At 55.2% G+C, this 21,825-nt stretch overlaps 1 protein-coding gene across 6 annotated transcripts in view; it reads right to left on the reverse strand.

Moving 5' to 3' along the window:
• The window catches only part of LOC120388073, a 49,095-nt gene that overhangs the window by 12,239 nt on the left and 15,031 nt on the right, over positions 1-21,825 (reverse strand). For 5 of the 6 annotated variants that reach the window (XM_039509626.1, XM_039509628.1, XM_039509629.1 and 2 more), the window contains one exon: positions 20,310-20,370. In XM_039509626.1, the coding sequence (XP_039365560.1) occupies positions 20,310-20,370 (61 nt within the window). Of the gene's footprint in view, positions 1-16,863; positions 16,925-20,309; positions 20,371-21,825 lie in introns of those variants that run through there. The other variant, XM_039509630.1, reaches the window with a different exon arrangement.

Consider the following 21,825-nt stretch of genomic DNA (forward strand, 5'->3'; position numbering starts at 1 on the left):
ACACCCCTCTATCTATCCCCAGACTCCCCTCTATCTATCCCCAGACACCCCTCTATCTATCCATCCCCAGACACCCCCTCTATCTATCCCCATCCAACCCATCTGTCTATCCACATCTACCCTCTCTATCCCCACACCCCCCTATATCTATCTATTCCCACACATCCTCTATCTATCCATCCCCAGACACCCCCAATCCACCCATCTATCTCCACACACCCCTGTCTCCACCCCACCCCCTCTGTCTATCTATCCTGTTCCACCAGGGCTGAGCTGGTGAGAAGGGAGTGGGAGCTCAGCCCTGGCCGTACCAACCCACCCCACCCTATTATCCAACCTGTTTGTTTCCTTTCACGGTTTGGCCTGTTCCCCACTTGGCTGCCAAATTGTGCCACGTCGGGCGACCAGCCTGGGCCCATGGGCGGCGTTGCAGGCCAGCGCCCAGTGAGCCCATCACCGCGGTTCCCAGCCCCAGGGGGCGGACAATGTGGGGGAGCGTCGGCCAAGCCCACTGCTGAGGGGGTTGTAGAGCACGCTGGGCCGCCCCTCCATCCCCGGCGCCAGCGCTGCGGGTACGGTGAGTTCGCTCGGGGACGGGGACAGCACCACCTCGGCCAGGTGCTGGGGATGGAAGTGTGTCTGCAGCTGGGCAGTGTGCAGGGCAGCACCGTACGCGTCGTGCCGTGTGTGGGGGTGTCTCTGGCCGGGTTAGGCACTGGGTAGAATTGTGTCCTGCCTTTTGCGATGCTGCGTGTAGTGTTGTCTCAGCACTGGGCAGCACTGTGTCACATGGCTGCCTTAGCCTCACTGTCCCGCTCACCAGCAGCCACCCGAGGTAAGCCCGCGCCCCCAACTCCCAGCCGTGAGCCCCCCAAACCTGGAGCCCCTCCTGCACCCCAGAGCCCCCCCAAACCCGGAGCCCCTCCTGCACCCCAGAGCCCTCATCCCTGGCCTCACCCCAGAGCCCGTACCCCCTCCTGCCCCAGCCCTGAGCCCCCCAAACCCAGAGCCCCCTCCTGCAACCCAGAGCCCCCCCAAACCCAGAGCCCCCTCCTGCACCCCAGAGCCCTCATCCCTGGCCTCATCCCAGAGCCCGTACCCCCTCCTGCCCCAGCCCAGAGCTCCCACCCCCTGCCCCAGCCCAGAGCTCCCTCCTGCACCCTAAACCCTTCATCCCTGGCCTCACCTGAGGGCCATACCCCCTCCTGCATCCCAACCCTGTCCTGAGCCCCCAAACCCAGAGCCCCTCCTGCACCCCAAACCCCTCATCCCTGGCCTCACCTAAGGGCACATACCCCCTCCTGCACCCCAACCCCATCCAGAGCCTCCCAAGCCCCAAGTCCCCTCCTGCACCCCACAGCCAGCACCCCCATCCCAGAGCCCGCTTCCCCAGCCGGAGCCTCACCCTCTCCCACACCCCAACTCCCTGTCCCGGCCCAGAGCCCCCTCCCGCACCCTGAACCCCTCATTTCTGGCCCCACCCCCCTGTAGAGCCCTCACCCCCTCCCGCATTCCAACCCCCTGCCCCAGTGAAAGTTGGTGAGGGTGCGGGTCCCGGGATTGCAGTACAGGCGTACCCGAGTGTGCTGCTCCTCGTCTGCGGACAGAGCGAAGAGCGTGGAGAGGGCTAAGTGACTTCCCGAAGACCTGGGCAGAGTGGGGAATTGAACCCGAGTCATAGAATCCTAGAATCTCAGGGTTGGAAGGGACCTCAGGAGGCATCTAGTCCAACCCCCTGCTCAAAGCAGAACCAACCCCACTAAATCCCCAAATGGCCCCCTCAAGGATTGAAGTCACAACCCTGGGTTTAGCAGGCCAATGCTCCAACCACTGAGCTCTCCCTCCTCCCCGTCCTACCCAGTGGATCATCCTTCCTCTTGTGTGAATAGAACAGGCTACGTAACTGGCGTGGCTTTGCAATACAGACAGGCCCCTTTGGTTCTTGCATAGTCAGATCTTCCCACCCGCTGCTAAGGAATCGCTTCTCCCGGAGCGAACAGCCGCCGCGTGGGGACGGAGGGCTGGCAGCAGCAGCAGGAATTAACTGAATGTTTTAATTTAAAATACATCACCAGCTGCTGAAGGATTTGCGATTTGCTTAATGCAAACCCCGACTGCTTTGCGCCATCTTCTCATCTCCTGCCAGCCCGGCGGCCAGCTTGGCTAATTTGAGGCCATTGAAATATAGACGCAGACGCCTGCCTAAATAATTCTCAGCAGCACCGACTCTGAGCACTGTTCTCTTCCTTACCCTCTACCCCAGGAGACTGCGGTATCCAGCCTGACGGGGCGGTGGCACCTGGCTGCGGTACCTGCTGGCACTCGGAACAAACAAACCGAATCCTGGTAAGTTAGTGAATGGAAATTGTGAACAGTTTAATGAGAGCAATGAGAGCAATACGAAGGCCCCAGTGCGTCACAAGGGAGCAGGCTCGGGGGCCATGAGGGGGCAGTCTCCCTTTATATAATTCTGACTATTCCTGCTAGCCACAGAACTATCCGATCCCTCTTTGAATCTTCCTAAGGTTTTGGCCTAAGCAAGATCCTGTGGCAATGAGTTCCACAGTCCTTTCCTTCCCACGTTGCACAGAGGAAAAAGGAAAGAGACCAAGAGACAGGGGAGTGACTTGCAGAAATACAAACATTTCTGCTTCCGGTGTGACCCTAGCGTGTTGATTGAGACGTCAGTCAAGGTCTTGAGGGCATACAGGATTTGTGCACTAATTTGGCTATATCGATGCAATTGCCATGCTGCTGGGCCCTAGTGCATGGACAGTGTAAAAAGTGAACTTGGACCAGCACAATTCACCCTTTCCAACCAGGGAAAGCTGCAGTGGGGCAAGACTCCTCTGGCAACCATAAGAACGGCCGTACTGGGTCAGACCAAAGGTCCATCCAGCCCAGTATCCTGTCTACCGACAGTGGCCAATGCCAGGTGCCCCAGAGGGAGTGAACCCAACAGGCAATGATCAAGTGATCTCTCTCCTGCCGTCCATGCACCACAGTTACACTAGAGCTTTTGCACCAATATTGGTGGGGAGAAAAAACCTCCACAGCTTCCTAAAGCTTCAGTTACTGGAGAGAGACGTCTCATGCGGAGCTGCCTTGCTGCAATCCACCTGGCGTGACCTGAGCGCACTGATTGAGAAGGCTGGCCTCCTGCTGTGACGAGTGACGGGGGGCCAAGGGGCTGTCACAACCTCTCATTCCAATGGCAGGTGCTGCGGCGGCCTCCTCATTAGGGAGCCGAGTTTTGCCCAGGCAGGATGAGATTCAGGCCACGTTGGAGCAGGCTGTGATGAATTTTCCTCTGTGATAAATGAATATTCCTCCGAGTTTAATTACTTTACTAAGAAGTTCCCGAACCATCTTGCAGACACTTGACGAAGCCCGGCGGCACCAAGTGGGAGCGATGGGACCCCAGCAATGCTGTCTGCAGGAGCAGACGACACGTGGAACCCGGCGGCGCAAGGAGGAGACCGGCAAGTGCCTGTCCCTCCCATTAACGAGCCACAGAGAGGCTGTGACAGGTCAGGGTCTCCTGGCTGGGGTGGGGGATGGACAGAGATGCATCCTAACCCGCCTGAGCGTGTGACATGGGGGTGGCGGGGCCGAGTGCATCCAGAGCTGTCCAAGAGGGGTGGCAGGCACCATGTCCCCGTTTCAGAGCTGGCGCAATGACGTACTCCGGTACGCACTAGACTGTGCCGACTGGTGAAGCTTAAAGAGCCCCGTGGCCCCCTGGCTCCGTCCGCAGGAGCCTGCCTGGCTGTTCTGTGGTCATTTCTCCTGCGGTTCCCCGTGGGTGGCAGGAGCTGCTGACAGGCCAGACACAGCTGTGCCCTGCAGGAGGGCTGTGAATCCCTCCTGCTCCCCTTGCTCAAGGAGCGCCTACCCCAGGCACGCACAGCCGACGAGGAAGGACAAACAGGCGTCGCTGATTTACCTTCTCTCGCCCTTTCTGTATTGCTGTGTCCCCTCTGATTCATCTTCTCTCTACGCCAGAGCACCGGGGAGTGCTGCTCAGCCTGCCTGGCCTCCCCTGCTAGCAGCACAGCTCCCAGGTTCTGCGGCCAACCCATCCGGGGGCCAGGGTGGCCAGACAGCAAGTGTGAAAAATCGGGACAAGGGGTGGGGGGTGTTAGGAGCCTATATAAGAAAAAGACCCAAAAATCGGGCCATCTGGTCACCCTACCCGGGGCAGGGCGTCATTATACCCAGTCAGAGAGCTGCAGCTTCGTCCGCTGTCAGCACTGTGGGGTGGCTGGCAGGGCCTCTGATCTGCAGCCAGCCCCCCCCCCCACCACAACCTGTGGGGACAGCCCCTCCTGAGATGGATTCAGGGGGCTGTGCTGCGCTCATTTCAGGCTTGGTTTTACACATTAAATCCCAGGCCTGGAAGCTTGCGCCGGCCTTGGGCTCCACCCTGCTCCTTTAATCACATCTGTGCCTCTCTGCAAGGTCTGTAGAGTTGCGAGGGCATCGGGCTGGGTGTGATTTGTGAGTCCCTTCCAGCGGCTGCAGCCGGGGATGGTTAGTTCGTCATTCCCGTGTTTTGCAGGGAAGGAGCTGAGACCCTCCTGTGCTGCAGCAAGTCAGGCGCGCCAAGGCGAGTGACTTTGAGACTAAGGAATCATTGGCCGGTTGCAAATTACATTAACCTCCCCGTGTGTGTCTCTCGCCGTCAAGAGCCATAAATCCCTGTCATGCGGGGACTCCTGCGACCTTGCAGCAGGCTGACGCCTCCAGCTTTTGTGTGTGTGTGTGTGTGTGTGTGTGTGTGTGTGTGTGTGTGTGTGTGTGTGTGTGTGTGTGTGTGTGTGTGTGTGTGTGTGTGTGTGTGTGTGCGCGCGCACAACAGGGGAGTGTGGGGGGACGCAGCTATGGGATACAGTAAATAAATAAAGAGCTGGAGTAGGTGTGCAAGCTTCTAGAGGTGACCAGATGTCCCGATTTTACAGGGACAGTCCCAATTTTTGGGTCTTTTTCTTAAATAGGCTCCTATTACCCCCCACCCCGTCCCAGTTTTTCACACTTCCTGTCTGGTGACCCTACAAGGGCACCAAGGCAGCAAAGGAGCCCAGCCAGGAGCAGGGGAGAGGCAGAGATGCAGACAGAGATGCAGACAGCTGCAGATGCAGAACAAGAATCAGAGAATGCAGTGGAAGGAAGGCATAGGAGAGAGACTGGGCATCTAGCTGAGGTCTGGACAGCCCTCCCCACCCCGAGCCTCTTGAGAGATTCATTGGCCTCAATCCCCAGGGCTTTGCCCCCCGTGCTGTCATTTACACTAGGTGAAGAGCAGAATGGCAGTGTTTCACACTCACTTTTGCACTAGTGTAAACGACAGCAAAGGTGCAGGGAATTGGGCCTGTAGGCCTTTTCTAAAAAGCAGGCTTTGAGGGAAAGCCGGGCTTGGCTACCCTGCCCAGAAGGAGAGGCAGACCCAGGATGCGAGCCCCCACAAGCTGCGCAGGGAAGAGACCCGCCTAAATAGCTGCTGGTCTCACGCCTGTTCCCAGACGACAGCGAAACTGACTCGACTTGGGATTTGGAGTGTGGCTGGGGAAGGCCATGTCCAGAGGCTGGGGATCTGCACAATGCACACTCCTGCCAGTGCCGTGGGTCAGCACCAGGGAACTGTACCTGTAACCACAGGAGTGCACGGAGACGCCCGCATAGACCATGCCATGGCTAGCGATGGGGCGGGGAGTCCCCGCTCCTGGCCCCAGCTCCAGCCCCAGCTCCAGCTCCAGCCAGGGAATGATTCTCATGCACACACGGAGCTCAGTGCCAGCTGCGAGCGCCTCCCTGTGCAGCCCCCTGAGAGGAGGCGAAGGGAAGAGGATGAAGAAGCAAAAGAAAACGTCAAGCCCAGCCCGCAGTGGCACTGGGGGTTGCTTGTCTGCGGCTGTCATGGTGACAGAGCTGAGATGCGCCAAGTGCAATCGAGGGGGGGCGCGGGTGAGGGATTCGCTGCTCTGCATCCGGGCAGGGCTCCCATGGAGCCGCTCAGCATGGAAGAGGCAGGGCTCCACCCGCAGTCCCGTCTGCGTCAGATTCACACTCCGGGCCGAGGCCCTTTCGGTGGCTTTTGCTCACTGACACTCACTGAGGGCCTGAGCCTGGGCTATACTCAGGCCCCCCTCTGTGCTGCTCCGGCAGCGTAAAAGGGGATATTCAGCCTGGAAAATCACCTGCACCCGTCTCTTGCACAGGGGCCTCCCTGCCCACTGGGGAGTCCTGTCCCCATCCTACTCAGGTAGGGGGTGTCGAGCATTGCACTGCGGCTATTCTCCGCTCCCAGGGGGCCACAGTGTGAGTTAGAGCAGCCCTGAGGCTGCTGTAACTGACCCCGGGGCCAGGTAAAGCCCTGCACAGAATGCAAGGGGCCAGGTTCTGTGCTGTCCTGCAACCGCTGCAGCCATTCACCCCCGTGACAAGTGTGCTGGAGTAGGGACTGTCTGTGTGGGGGATGGGAGAGCCGGGGATTACTTTAGGTGAGGGAGAGGTACTCAGCCTGTAACCTGAGCCAGGGAGGGGGGAGGTGTGTCAGCACCTTTGTCGGGAGCCAGGGTCGAGCTGCAGACTCCTCCGCCCCTGGGACCGCTCGCTGCGATCCCCCGGGGGACCCTGTTACTGCAAGGTCCTTCTCTCTGGTCACACACTCCCAGGGGTTAATCACCCCTACAATCGTCCCTTCGTTTTACTGCTCCCCAGTCACTTACTGCAGGAAGCGCCGTCCATGGGGTGCAGTAGATCCCGCCGCTGCCACCAGTTGTCACGGAGTGTGGGGGAGTCCGGTCCTGCACCCCTCTTCCTGGGACCCACAGTGACTCTCAGGAACACCGGCTACAGCAGAGCTTGGAGGCACAACCAGGACCCCTCAGTCGAGTCCTTCTGGGGGTTCAGGAAGCTTAGTCCCCAGCTTGGGATTCCCTGAATTCCAGCCACCCAGCCCCAAACCGAAACTGAACCAACCCAACTCCCTCCAGCCGGCCCCTTCCTTTGTCCAGCTCCCCGGGCAAAGGTGCTGACACCCCTCCCGCCTGCCTGGCTCAGGTTACGGGCTGAGCACCTGTCCCTCACCTAAAGTCACCCCCGGCTCTCCCATCCCCCACACAGACAGTCCCTACTGCATCACAACAAGTGCATGCAAAGCACAACCAGGCTGGCCTGGCAGCAGGTTGCACCCACTTTGCCCTCCCGGGTGGACTCCTGGGTTCTAGCCACAGCTCCTGGACCTGAGTGGGGTCTAGTGAGCTAGAGCAGGGGCTCTGGAGGTCAAGTCTCCTGGGTTCGAGTCCCTGCTCTGGGAGGTGAGTAGGGTCTAGCAGGAGTGAATTAGGAATGAGGACGCCTGGGTTCCTGTTCCCAGCTCTGCCACATCCCATTGTGGCCTTGACCAAGTCACTTCTCTCTGTGCCTCAGTTTCCCCATCTGCAAACCAGGAGCGGTGATATTTCCATCCCAGGGCTGCCATGAGGCTTAGGTATGAGGTCCCAGACAAGGGCGGCAGGGGGTTGTACATAACCCGCCATGGGGGATGTCCTCCCCCATATGACTCTGCCCCGCTGTGCGCCAGCCCACTGGCTTTGCGGCTCCTGGCGGCTCCTGTTTGTGTGGCTAGTCGATGTCCCACCCTGCACCTGCGAGAGGCGGTAACGTGATAATTAGAGACTTTTATAAACTCCAAATGCGGCACAGAAGCCATCAAGCCCGGCTGCACTTTGTATGGGGTCTCGAACCTTGTATCTTTTATCCTCAGCTTCCTAGCAGCTAGCAGAGGTGTGGGAGACACTCCCACATTTTAAGGGGACACGTCTGCGATGGTTGCAGAGAACTTTGAGTGCTCTAATCAGCTGTCTCTGCGCCTGCTAATCCCCTGGGTCAGGGGAGATCAGCACCAAGGCAGCTGGTGGCTGCAGTGCTGGTAGCGGAGTAGGGTCCCGGGGAGGAGCTGGCCCGCAGCAGCAGCAGGGCGGGTCCCAGTTAGAGTGCAGGGAGACCTAGCGACCCACACAGATCATCTGTAACGGAGCCCAGGGCTGGCTGATCGCGGCGTTACAGCGCGCTCCCCTCCAGAGCAAACAGCCCTCAGTGCTGGCGCTCAGCGGGGCCAGACAGACAATGTGTGTTCAAAGCAAGCGCCCAGGAGGGATTTCGGTGTCTCTAACCAACGTGGCGCTGCCTGGACTCTGTGCCGTCGAGCAGGCGCTTTTCCCATCCCAGGGGACCAGCTGCCGTGTTCAAAGGCCAGGCTGAACCGGTGCGGCGGCCCTGGCCATCTGCTGTCGGGTCTCATTAGCGCCAATGCCAGCTGCGGGAGCCAACATCCAGATGACTCCCAAGCCCAACACCTGCAGCTGCATATTGATAGGACACAGAGACGCGGCAGGAAAGTGGCATTTGTCCAGCGTTCGGGCTGCCAGCAGGGACGAGCCAGAGAACACAGGGCCTCCGCCCGCAGCGTGCCAGCCCTGCCAGTGAAGGCTGGGACTCGGGCGTGCTGAGGTCAATTCCTGCTTCTGCCACAAACTCCTGGGTGACTTCACCGCTGTGTGCCTCAGTTTACGTAGCTGATAATGGGGATGCTCCCAGCGCACAGACAGGCTGCACGGCCTGCTGGTTAGCTCAGTGCTCAGGGACCTCCTTGGGTGAGTCCCTTCTCCTGGGCCCCCTGGTCTGTTTGATTGTGAGGGCTTTGGGGCAGGGACTCGCTGCTGCAGAGGCTCGGTGATACATAATATCGTGTAAGAATAATGCCTCACCGATTGCTCCACGTGGGTGCTTGGAGGGGGCCTGTGATGACCTAGCGAAGAGACGGGCTGACTGCTCAGTATGGGCAGATCAAAGCTGGGCCGTGTCCCAGGTGCACAAGTAACTTGGCCTGGGAGTCCCCCTGCCAGAAGCCAGGCTTTGTCCGGTGTGACAGTGTTTCGGGAGTGATTGTTCTGCTCCGTTGAACTGTGCCCCTCTCCCACCCCTAAGCAGCCAGCTCCCCCGGGACCCTTTAATGGGAACGCTGGGATGGCCAGACTCACAGAGGGGTTTAATCCAGCCCACTGGCCTGACCCCAGCGCTTTGGAGGAAGCCGCATAAAACCTTGCAGAGATGGGATAAACCTCCCCCCGGAAGCCAGGGATGGGCTCATGCTCTGAAGCGGGCGTGGATGGGGGGCAGGCAAAACTCCTTCTCACGATAACCCTGGATGCTCTGCCTTGGCATATCAATGCTCAGGCCTTTTCTGAACCCCGCTAAGCCCAGGGCCTCCGGGAGAGCCTGCAGCGGATTTCCACCAGCCAGTGATGCTCTGGGCAGGAAAAAAAACTTACTCGCCTGCATCAGTTTTGAATTTGCTGCCTTCCACTTCCACTGCTCTGGTCCCTGGGCTTGTAAGACAAGGCGGAGGGAAGTGCCCCGACCTCTCTCCGCTTGCCCATCCCGCCCACACCCCTTCTGCTTGAAAACCCCATTCACACTCAGCACAGACACCGGCGAGGGGTCTGGAACGAAACTGTTCTTCACATCAGCAGCGACGCGAGCGGGGGCGGGAGCCGAAAGCTGGGATTCAGCTGCTATCGCCCACCGTGTGAGCACTCCATTATTGATGAATTGAAGGACAGTACTGCAGCTAACGGAGCCCACTCCTTCTGATGCCAACACGCCTCCGCAGAGCAGCCTGCTCCTTGGGTGTGATGGAATTTCATCAAGAGTGTTTCCCTGAGAGCTGCAGATGGAGCTGCTGTGACCATGGGGGGCGTGACGGTGGGGCCCTGCTCACTGCTCGGCGTTAGAGACAAATTGCTCTGACCCTCTTGGTTTCAGCCTTGCTAAGGAGACAGCAGCTGGGCGGCTGCTGGAATAGCTGAGTCAGGTGTCTCTCTAGTGAATGTATCTGTCATAGAATCCTAGAATCTCAGGGGTGGAAGGGACCCCAGGAGGTGTCTAGTCCAACCCCCTGCTCAAAGCAGGACCAACACCAACTAAATCATCCCAGCCAGGTCTTTGTCAAGCCTGACCTTAAAAACCTCTAAGGAAGGAGATTCCACCACCTCCCTAGGGAACCCATTCCAGTGCTTCACCATCCTCCTAGTGAAAAAGATTTTCCTAATATCCAACCTAAACCTCCCCCACTGCAACTTGAGACCATTACTCCTTGTTCTGTCATCTGCCACCACTGAGAACGTTCCTATTTTTCCACATCCTTCTTGTAATGTGGGGTCCAAAACTGGACACAGTACTCCAGATGAGGCCTCACCAATGTCGAATAGAGGGGAATGATCACGTCCCTCGATCTACTGGCAATGTCCCCTAGCCTTCTTGGCAACAAGAGCACACTGTTGACTCATATCCAGCTTCTCGTCCATTGTAACCCCAGGTCCTTTTTTGTCATCATACTCATACCTCTAGCCATCTACCCTAGCCATAATCCATCCATAGCCATAGCCTTCTCCCTGTCATACGCATCCCTCTATCCATCCATCTATCCCCATACCCACCTGTCTATCCATCCATCCCCATATACAGCCATCTATCCATTCATCCATTCCCATACACACCCCTCTATCCATCCATCCCTCCCCATACACACCCCTCTATCTATCCAGCCATCCCTCCCCATACACACCCCTCTATCTATCCAGCCATCCCTCCCCATACACACCCCTCTATCTATCCAGCCATCCCTCCCCATACACACCCCTCTATCAATACAGCCATCCCTCCCCAGACACCCCCCGCTCTCCAGCCAACCCACCCCATACACACCCCTCTATCTATCCAGCCATCCCTCCCCATACACACCCCTCTATCTATCCATCCATCCCTACACATACCCCTCTATCCATCCAGCCATCCCTCCCCATACACACCCCTCTATCTATCCAGCCATCCCTCCCCATACACACCCCTCTATCCATCCATCCCTCCCCATACACACCCCTCTATCTATCCAGCCTTCCCTCCCCATACACACCCCTCTATCCATCCATCCCTCCCCATACACACCCCTCTATCCAGCCATCCCTCCCCATACACACCCCTCTATCTATCCAGCCATCCCTCCCCATACACACCCCTCTATCTATCCAGCCATCCCTCCCCATACACACCCCTCTATCCATCCATCCCGGCAGTCACTGACGATTCCCGCACACCTGACTCAGAAACGAAGCAGCAGCATTAGCCTTGGGCCCCCACCAGAACATTACAGGCCCCCAAGGGGGTTTATACACTGCCAGAGCGGATGTGATGCAGCTGAAGGAGCCATACCTGAGCTAGCGCAAACTCGGGTCCCAGGGCATTCAGGGTGGGCTAATTACCCAGGTATCCAGATGGCCTCATACCGCCGGCACTGCCACCGCGGCTGGGCTGGCCTCACCGCTCTGGTATCTGAGCTAGCTGGATTGAAGCAGGGCTTAATTTGTGCCAGGGCTGAGCCCCAGCACCCCTGGGCCTGGCCATTCAGAGCCCTGGCACCCCTGGGCCTGGCCGTTCAGACAGGGGCGGCTCCAGGCCCCAGCACGCCAAGCACGTGCCTGGGGTGGCAAGCTGCGGGGGGCGCTCTGCCGGCGCTGTGAGGGCAGCAGGCAGGCTGCCTTCGGCGGCTTGCCTGCGGAGGGTCCGCTGGTCCCACGGCTTCAGCATGCCTGCAGGAGGTCCGCCGAAGCCGCGGGACCAGCGGACCCTCCGCAGGCAAGCTGCCGAAAGCAGCCTGCCTGCCGTGCTTGGGGCAGCAAAATGCCTAGAGCTGCTCCTGGGTTCAGAGCCCCGGCACCTCTGGGCCTGGCAGTTCAGAGCCCCGGCACCTCCGGGCCTGGCGGTTCAGAGCCCCGGCACCACTGGGCCTGGCAGGCCAGAGCCCGGCACCTCCGGGCCTGGCGGTTCAGAGCCCCGGCACCTCCGGGCCTGGCAGGTCAGAACCCCGGCACCTCCGGGCCTGGCAGGTCAGAACCCCGGCACCTCCGGGCCTGGCGGGTTCAGAGCCCCGGCACCTCCGGGCCTGGCGGGTTCAGAGCCCCGGCACCTCCGGGCCTGGCGGGTTCAGAGCCCCGGCACCTCCGGGCCTGGCAGTTCAGAGCCCCGGCACCTCCGGGTCTGGCGGTTCAGAGCCCCGGCAGCTCAGAGCCCCAGTATATCTGGGCTGGGCAGTTCAGCGCCCCGGCAGCTCCGGGCCTGGCAGTTCAGAGCCCCGGCAGCTCCGGGCCTGTAAGGGAGCAGTTGGAGCATCATAGGAGGAATTAATTGTGATCTGTTTATGTAACGCTGACAGACCCTGGTTGCCGGCAGGCAGGATTGAATCTGGGACTTCTGGAGCTTAATACATGAGCTTCTACTGCATGAGCTAAAAGCCATGTGGCCCTTAGCTAAGGCTGTAGAGCAGACTCATTAATCTGTCTCTCTAACGGGTCTCGGTGCCACCTGATTGGACAGACACCACACCCAGGAGGTGTGAGGGTTACACGCACGCCCCAGGAGACGAGAACTGGCCATTGTCTTTTTCTGCCTACCTGTGATTTGTTGCTTGTACAGTAATCGTAGCTGCAAGCTACGCTTTTGGCTCAAATAAAGGTTTGAATTAATAACTCTGAGTGTCTTGCCCAGACAGGGCCGGCTCCAGGCACCAGCATCCCAAGCAGGTGCTTGGGGCGGCAATCTGCAAGGGGCAGCAGTCCCTGTGTTTTTGCCCCCAAGCAGTGCGCTGAATTGCCGCCGGACTGTGGGGGCAGTCCGTTAGTGGGGCACGCGCGTTTCCGCAGTGGCGGCAATTCAGCGGCAGCTTCTATGTTCAGCTGTCCGCGGCGGTGCAGCGTCTGTCTTCAGCCGCCACAGAAACGCGCAAGCCTCCCTAAATGCACACGGACTGCCCCCGCCTTCCGCAGCAGCAATTCGGCACTCTGCTTGGGGCGGCCAAAACAGTAGAGCCAGCCTGTGCCCAGAGCGCGTCAGCTGCAGGAGCACTGCAGTGCAATGGCTTTTCTCTGACTGCAGCCGGAGCATGACAGCTGCAGGAGCACTGCAGTGCAATGGCTTTTCTCTGACTGCAGCCGGAGCATGACAGCTGCAGGAGCACTGCAGTGCAATGGCTTTTCTCTGACTGCAGCCGGAGCGTGACAGCTGCAGGAGAGCTGCAGTGCAATGGCTTTTCTCTGACTGCAGCCGGAGCGTGACAGCTGCAGGAGCACTGCAGTGCAATGGCTTTTCTCTGACTGCAGCCGGAGCGTGACAGCTGCAGGAGCACTGCAGTGCAATGGCTTTTCTCTGACTGCAGCCGGAGAGTGACAGCTGCAGCAGCACTGCAGTGCAATGGCTTTTCTCTGACTGCATCCGGAGCGCGTCAGGTGCAGCAGCACTGCAGTGCAATGGCTTTTCTCTGACTGCAGCCAGAGCGCGTCAGCTGCAGGAGCACTGCAGTGCAGCCGGTCCTGGCTATCGGCAAACTAGGCAGCTGTCCAGAGTGGCAGATTCCTGGGTAGCTGCCATGGGCAGCATATTTGGCCCTGCTGCCTCTTTGTCATGACAGAGGGGCAGCCAGGCCAAGTCTGAGTGGCCCTGAAGCCTCGTGCACCGGGTCGCAATGCCCCTCACTTAGACTTGGTCCATGCCCCGCAGCCGGGCCAAGTCTGCCACCCTAGACCGACGAGGAGACAGGCAGCGCACTGAAGCTTTGCTTAGGGCAGCAGCTTGTCTTGAGTGGCTTTCCTCTGAGCTCACCTAGCTGGAGTGGGTGCAAACGCGGCATGGTACAAAACCGAAGCAAAGGGATCTGGGTGGATTTGTGTTGGGATTTGCTTAAATCAAAGGGGGGGGTGCACCTGAGGCCTGGCCACCACTTTTCTGTGGGAGGTGGGGGCGTGGGGTGCATGTGGGCAACTAGTGAACATCCATGTGTGTGTCTGTGTGTGTGTATGTCTATGTTCACCCGTGTGTGTGTGTGTGTATGTGTATGTTCACCCGTGTGTGTGTGTACATGTGAACATATGGGCATGCTTGTGCACAGATACACCATTATGTGTGTGTGCATCTCTGTGCTCATCCAGTGGTGGGTGTGTGTGTGTGTGTGTGCACACACACGCACGTGCATGCTCCCAGTGTGGGCAGCCATGTATGCACATCCATGTGCACTGTGCGTGTGCATTCGCACCCACAGGTGTAGCTGTAATTGTGCATGTTTCCCTAGAACCCTCAACATATCACAGCACCAGCCAGCCGGCTCTGTGGGGGAGGGGGGGTGTTTGCATATGTCCTGGCGCATATTTAATCATTCCATTGATTGCTCAGGCCTGGCCAGTCGCTGCTCTGCGATCAATGCAACTCATTCTTTGGAAATAAAACACTCGAATGGAACAATTCCATGCTCCCTCTAGTTGTGGGGGGAGATTGCTAATCAGCACCAGCGAGGGGTGACCAGGCCTTTCATCTCCTCGGTACCTGGCCTCCCACCTACTGCCAATCCCAAATGAATCCACTTCATAATAGAGCCACACCTGCAATGGGGACATAAGAACGTCCATTCTGGGCCAGACCAAAGGTCCATCTAGCCCAGTATCCTGTCTTTCAACAGTGGCCAATTCCCAGCTTCTGGCAAAAATGAAATAAAAAAACAGACAGCGTTTGCATTGTGTGGCTAAGCACAGAATTCAGCCCCATATTCCAGTGAATTCCACAAGCACATGCCAAATCCCCATCTGGTGTAAATCAGATGTAGCTCCATTGAAGTCAATGGGGCCAGACCCCCATCTGGGGTAAATCGACACCGCTCCATCAACATTAACAGGCTCTGTCAATTTATACCAGCGAGAGATCTGTCTCTTTAAAGTAGTAGTCTAAGCCGGGCTCACTTGCCAAAGAGCATTAGTTTAAATGGAGAGGCCAAGATCGTTATTAATTCCTTCTGTTGCCCTTAGTTTCTTAAAGCTGCCACTGACAGATGTTGATATTAGTTTAAAAGCAAGTTAAATCCCCAGCCCTGACTTTCAGCAGCTCTCATTAGAGGAACAGACCTGCAGAAAAATACACCACAGGGATCAGAGAGGACTGCTTGAGAAAAGAAACTGCATTTTTTCACTGGCCCATTGCTAGTTCTACTCCTCAGAAGGATAAATCCAAAGTGCCGGAGCCAGACGATCTGAAAATGGCACCAGATTGAAATTCATGGGATTCAAGCTCATAAAAATTTGATTACTTTAAATTCCCTGCTCGTGACTGATTGTAATGTTCTCTTACTGATCCATATTTAAGAAACGGTTTATTTCACCGAGCCCTCTTCAGACTCAGCCCTTCCCTAGCCCCTCTTCTCTCTCTCAGTCTCTCTCGTATAAAGCGAGAAGATAATTGCAAAGAAATAAATGATGTGGCCCAATCACTGTGCCAAGTAGGAATGGCTGAGGCTCTGCGGATTCATCCCAGAACAGCATCAAGGGCTTTTTGTGCATTTCCTTAGGCCTGGGTGCTCAGCTGCAGTCTGTAAACTTGTGCCCCATCTACGTCTCCTGCGTACAATACCTGGGGGTTCCAAAGCGGGCCCTAGGCAAAGCCTCCCCAGAGCTCACTGCCTGCTTTGCATTGCTGCAGGAGGTTCCGAATGGGGAGCGCCTTTTGCACAGAGGCATTGCTGAGTCTAAGCCCCCGGGTGCATCTAGCCCTTAGGGTAAAATGGTCAAAGGCCCCTAAGTCACTTTTTAAAATGGGATCTTGGCTCCTAAGTCAGGTAGGCGCTTTGGAAAATGTTGCCCTTTGTGTCTCTCTTGGCCTCTGGGATCTGGAACTGTTCGCATGGCCCTGACTTCGATGGGTGGCATGAGGCTCAATAGATTAACAGCGTGTGAGACTCTTCGGTAACGAGAGCGGGAAGCTAGCGAGGCAGGTCTGTGCAATGAACAAGGCTATTTCTCATTCCTGAGCGCCGCTCTCTCCCGGGTGAGCGTGCGGCGGAGCCCTCGCCGCCGGTAGCAGAACTCCCCCGCTGCGGGGAACAATGCAGGCAGGATGTTTATGGCCAAATATGCAAATCAAGGCTACTCCCAAGTTATTTAAAAATAATAATAATAATACTGCAGCTAAACCGCTGTGTCTTGTTTTCGGCACCACAATAGACTGTATTTAATTGATATAATTAAATTCTACTCTGTTCCTCTCATTTACGACTTATTTGTAGTGTAGAATCATTATTTAAAGTGCTGGGCCTCGGGAACAAGCCGCGGCGCTATCTGAGATATTGAAGAAGTCAGTCACCAGTTGGTCTGCTTTGCCACAAAAATAACCTCAGCGTTTTACCCGGGCACCCTCCAGCACACTCTCACCCCCACCCCCAGACCCGTCACCTCGTCGCGCCGGGCGCTGCCCAGACCCCAAGCGAGATCGGGGGCCCATCACGCCAGGTGCTGCACAGACCCCAGCCAAGATCGGGGCCCCGTCGTGCTGGGCGCTGCCCAGACCCTGGGTGAGATCAGGGCCCCGTCGCACCGGGCACCGCCCAGACCCCAAGCAAGATTGGGGCCCCGTCACGCCGGGCTGCACAGACCCCAAGCGAGATCGGGGCCCCGTCGCGCCAGGCACTGCCCAGACCCTGGGTGAGATCAGGGTCCCGTCACGCCAGGCGCCGCCCAGACGCCGAGATCAGGGCCCCATCCTGCCATGTGCTGCCCCAAAGGATCATTCTCCCCAAGTTACAGATGGGAATTGCGGTCCAAAGAGATGAAGGGACCTTCCCAAGGTCACCCAGGGAATTTGTGGCCAAGCAGGGCGGTGATCCCACAGCTTTCTGGGCACCATCCCAGGAGCTCATCCCTTAGGTCCTTTGGTGCCGGGGCTCTTATAGCTCCACTTTACAAAATCTTCCTTTCCACTTGTCTGTGAAGTGTCTCACTTTGTGCCCTAGGACTGTGGGGTCTGGCAGAACTTGCAGGGATCAGTTTGGGATCTTTGGGAGGAGAAGATAAACACACGTTAGTTTGCATCAAAACTCCACTCCCCCCCCTCCGGCTCCTTTTTTGAAGTGGGGTGTCCTGGGATACCCAAGAGCAGGTTCTCACACATTTAAAAAAAAATCCACTGCAGACCCTGACAATCCAGGATTTAAAGTGACTTTCCATAAGGCTCGCAGCCAAAGGCATTTGGGGAATATTTTACTCTAAGGGAACATTCATGCATATTTAACTAGTGCTCAGTAAATAATTCACCAAAATTGATTTTTTATTAATAAACTAATGTGAGCTGGATTATCACGCCAGGATTCAGAGACAGATACACAAGCGCGTGAGCTTTATAAATGGGGCTGGGCGACTGCTTTCATTTCCCATCTCTACATTGTGTTGTAACATGCCGCACCATTTCTTTTTAAAAAACAATGTCCATAAATCACTTAGCACCTGTTATTCATAGTATTTCCAAGCATTACATGGAGTTCTGTCGTGTCACTGAGGTTTTGGCAGAAACGGTACAGGAATTGTCACAGACCAGAGAAACCCCATTAGCCCCAGCAATCCTAAGCCACCCCCACTGCATGCACTTCCTCTGGGACACAGCAAGAAAACGGGATTTTAAGAGCTGAAAAAACTCTTGACTAAACAGCACTTAAAGTCCAGGTTTTCATTCCCACAGCGGGATGCAGCCATGAACAATGGAGCCCAGTCACCTCAAAGTATTAAAGAATTTCTTTCTGCAGATACCACGGAAAAAAAAGAAGTTAACAGCCCTGAAAAATATTCTGCTAAACTTCCACCCCAGCAGGAGTCACTTTGTCTGGGGGCCGTTCAAAGGGCTGGAAAGTGACAGGCACAGGCAAGTGCATAGGTAACAATTATGGTGAGTGGCAAATCATTATGAGCAGCTATGATCTGCATTAGCCAGACTCTGCTTGGGATATCGAATACACCACTGGGTTCCTGGTGCCATGGCTGACTGGGCTCAGGGTGGTTGATGCTCAGTGCTGATGCTGAAGATGGGGGGCAGGGGGGAGGAGTGTAAATTTTGCACTTATTTAGCACCCTTCAGCCAAGGTCTTAAACCACTTTACAAAAGGGGCATTCAATGCTGCCAAACGCTATCCAGGAATCAAGAACGTCGGCCATGCGAGATGAAGACGCTAGCCAGGAAAGCAGTGATTCTGTATAACTGGGGGAGCCATGTTAGTCTGTATTAGTGATTCTGTAAAGGATTTAGGGGCCATGGGTGGAAAGCAGCCGAACATGAGCCCCCCCGTACAACACTGTAGCTAAGAGAGTGAACTCGGTGTATAGACCGGGCCATACTGAGCAGGAGCAGGGAGCTAGATTTACCGCTCATGGAAAAGGTTCAGGAAAGAGTTACAAGGATAATTCGTGGTCTGGAAAATCTGCCTTGTGGTGAGAGACTGAAAAAGTTCAATCTATTTAGTTTATCGCGGGGGTTAAGAAGCAACTTGACCATGGTCTGTAAGTAGATACATGGTGAGACGATAGTAGATGGCTCTTTAGTTTTCCAGACAAAGAGAGAACAAGATGCAATGGGTGGATGTTGAAGCTAGACCTGCTAACACTGGAAATAAGGGGTAACTTTTTAACAATGAGGGGAAGTAGCCACTGGAACTAGCTACCGAGGGTCATGGTGGATTCTCCATCGCTGGAAGTTCTGAAATTTGAGCATCTTTGTAAAAGCTCCTCATTCGCTCAACCCGAAATTATGGGATTGACATGGGAATCATAGAATGAAATTCTCTGACCTCCTGCCTGACACGGGCCAGACCAGATGGTCAGAATTGTCCCTTCTGACCTTAACATTGAAAGGCGGGTCCGTCCCACTATCTTCATCTCACAGGCGAGGTTCAGACAGGAAAGGTGCTTGACCATGTTCACACACAGCAAATCAGAAGCAGTTCTGTGACTAGAACCCAGGAGTCCTGATTTCCAGCTCCAGGTTCTAACAACTAGACCTCACCCTGAGAGATGACATTCTTCAGAGGAACTGTTAAACTGAGGTCCAGGCATCTAGACAAAAGCTATCCATCTTATTCCAGAATGCAGGAGTGTGTTTCTCCCCCCACCCCCGGGTTGTTTTTGAATTTTGCAGGAGGCTTCAGAATGAAACTTATAATGAAGATGAAACTTCAGTGCCAGAGATTTTACTGTCAAGCTGTCAAAATAATATCCTTAATTCAGTTCCCACTGTCATCAGGAATGTCTGCGTATAGCTGACAAGCGTTAACCTCTGCATCGTCAAGGCGGGATAATTCACAGCATAGGGAAACATGCAGTTTATGTCTAACACATTCGTTCACGGTTTCTGAATTAAATCAGAGCAGTGCAATGCTAATGAGTTTATCAGGTCTGACTGCTCCTGGAAGAGTCGGTGGGATGAGAAATACTATACATGATAAAACATCAGCATCTCTTCTAAGATTTTCTTTTCTAAGGTAACGAAATCACCTGAAATGCAAAAGCCTCCTGACGCTACACAGACCTATCTAATGACAGACTCCTAAATATTTAAAGGAAGAGCATGATTCCGTTAGGTAACTCAACAATCAAAACCAATTACAATCAATTTCACCTCAGCAAACAACATTTTTTCTCCTTTATTGTTTTCACTACAAAATTAGTAAAGCACCCAGGGGGCCAATGAACTTTCCCTAACTCATTTCGCTGTAATACACCTCAATGCAACATGGAGTCCTGGTATTATTTCTCGTCTGCCTGATGGAGAGACGCCCCAGCAATAGACTCTCAATTTTACTTGCCTGAGGCAAACAACTGGGGACTGAGGTTAGCAGCGAGGGGTTCGGTTCGTTTGCATCCCCATCGCGAGGTGTGACCTTAAAAGAATCGGCTGCTCATGAGAACTAGCCATCTCTCTTGGCAGCAGGGTGTAAAGATTTCCCTGGAAGTCACAAGCCATGGCCCCGCTCTGTGACTGCAGCATGTACCTAGCCTCGCCCATCAGGCCGGCGGCACGTTGTGCCGGGAGCTGTACAGACAAGCCTTACCCTGAATGCTCACAATTTAGACACAGGAAGAATCAATTCCCCATTTCACAGATGGGAACTGTGCTCTGGAGAGTGTCTCTGGGAGAGCTGGGAATGAATCCAGCTCCTCAAAGTCCCACAATAGCCCATTCCTCTTCCTCTGTCTGCAACACCCAGCAGGGCCCTGAGCCTGACGGGAGGCAAGGGGCCTTCTGTAAGGTCAATGGCGTAACACATGGGCTTGCCTTTCCGTCACTAGCGCATGGGGACTGGGTTTGAACCAGGCCCCAGCACTCTGGGGTGTAGGAACAGCCAGTTCTGACAACAAGCAGATTTCTGGAGAACTGCTGTTCCCAGCATTACTCACCTGCCAGCAGAGCGCACGGAAATCTTGCCATGTGCAATGGCGGGGAAGCAAAACACTCTGCCTGTAAAAAAACCAAAAACTCGTTATGCACATCAGCCTGAGACGCCCACGCAGGGTGACCAGATGTCCTGATTTTATAGGGAAAGTCCTGATTTTTGGGTCTTTTTTTATATAGGCTCCTATTACCCCCCACCCCGTCCCGATTTTTCACACTTGCTATTTGGTCACCCTACTCCCATGATAAATTGCGGGCTCTCTCCAAGAGGTGAGTCGTGGTGCATCATGGGAGATCTAGGCCAAACATTTTGGCTGATATTTTTTGGTTTTACATTTTTCACCAGTGCACTTTTCTCATGTAGAAAAGCTCTTTGGAACAGGTTTAAGCTAAAAATGAAATAAACCACCCTTATTCTGAAATCAGACCATTCACACAGGGGCTTGCCTGGGTTTAACTAAACCAGTTTGAGTGAAGTGGAGCACACTCTAAACTCCTGACATAGCGTGGCTGGTGTTACATTCATTTCCCCTTAGTACCGGTTGAGAGTTGGTCCTTGCCTCATTTTGCAACTAAGAACTCCTCCCTCCCACTCCCACCCCTCTCCACGCCTCCTTGCTTCATCTATGGGGCATGATGCATGTAATTCAGGCCCCATAAATGTAACTGACATGACGCGGGGAAGGCATATTACACCATCATTACTGGCTGAGCTTAACACGCTAATGAGTTCGGTTTATGACACGCTGCTGTCATAACTTTTTCAATTACAAAGTAAGAGCCATTCACAGGGAAAGGCGCCTCCGTTTATTTTCTCTGACATTCGCATTTTCCTCTAATTGCTTTTCTTCAATTAGCTGATTAGGGAAATGGGAAGTGGCAGAGACGGAGAGAAAGGGGTTTTATTCTGGGACAGCTCCTGCTGGGGTAACTGCTACAGACACAGGTTTGTAAATTCCTCAGTGGCGCTGCGCTGAGAGGTGAGGCACCAGGTGAGAGGCACTGGTAGGGCATAGTGGGTAGAGCTTTGGCCTGGGAGTCAGGCGAGCTGAGGTCTCTTTCCGGCTCTGCTACAGACCTGCTGAGGGACCTGAGGCAAGTTCCAACTTCTGTCTCCTCCCACCCTGTGTCTATTTCAGACTGTGAGCTCTTTGGGGCAGGGCCCGGCCTACGGACTGGAATAATCAATTGCATAAATACAGGCTGGGAAATGACGGCCGAGGGAGAAGTACTGCAGCAAAGGGTCTGGCAGTGTGTGTGGCTCACAAACTAAATATGAGTTAACAATGTAACACTGCTGCAAAACCCTAAAAACGAACATCATTCTGGGATGTATTAGCAGGAGTTTTGTAAGGAAGAGATGAGAAGTGATTCTTTACTCAGCACTGACAAGGCCTCAGCTGGAGTCCTGTGTCCAGTTCTGGGCACCACCCTTTGGGAAGGATGTGGACAAATTGGAGAAAGTCCAGAGAAGAGCAACACAAATGACAGGTGGTCGAGAAAACACGCCCCATGAGGGAA

This window comes from Mauremys reevesii, linkage group 22 (assembly GCF_016161935.1).
Source record: "Mauremys reevesii isolate NIE-2019 linkage group 22, ASM1616193v1, whole genome shotgun sequence".
In the NCBI taxonomy this organism is placed as follows: Eukaryota; Metazoa; Chordata; order Testudines; family Geoemydidae; genus Mauremys; species Mauremys reevesii.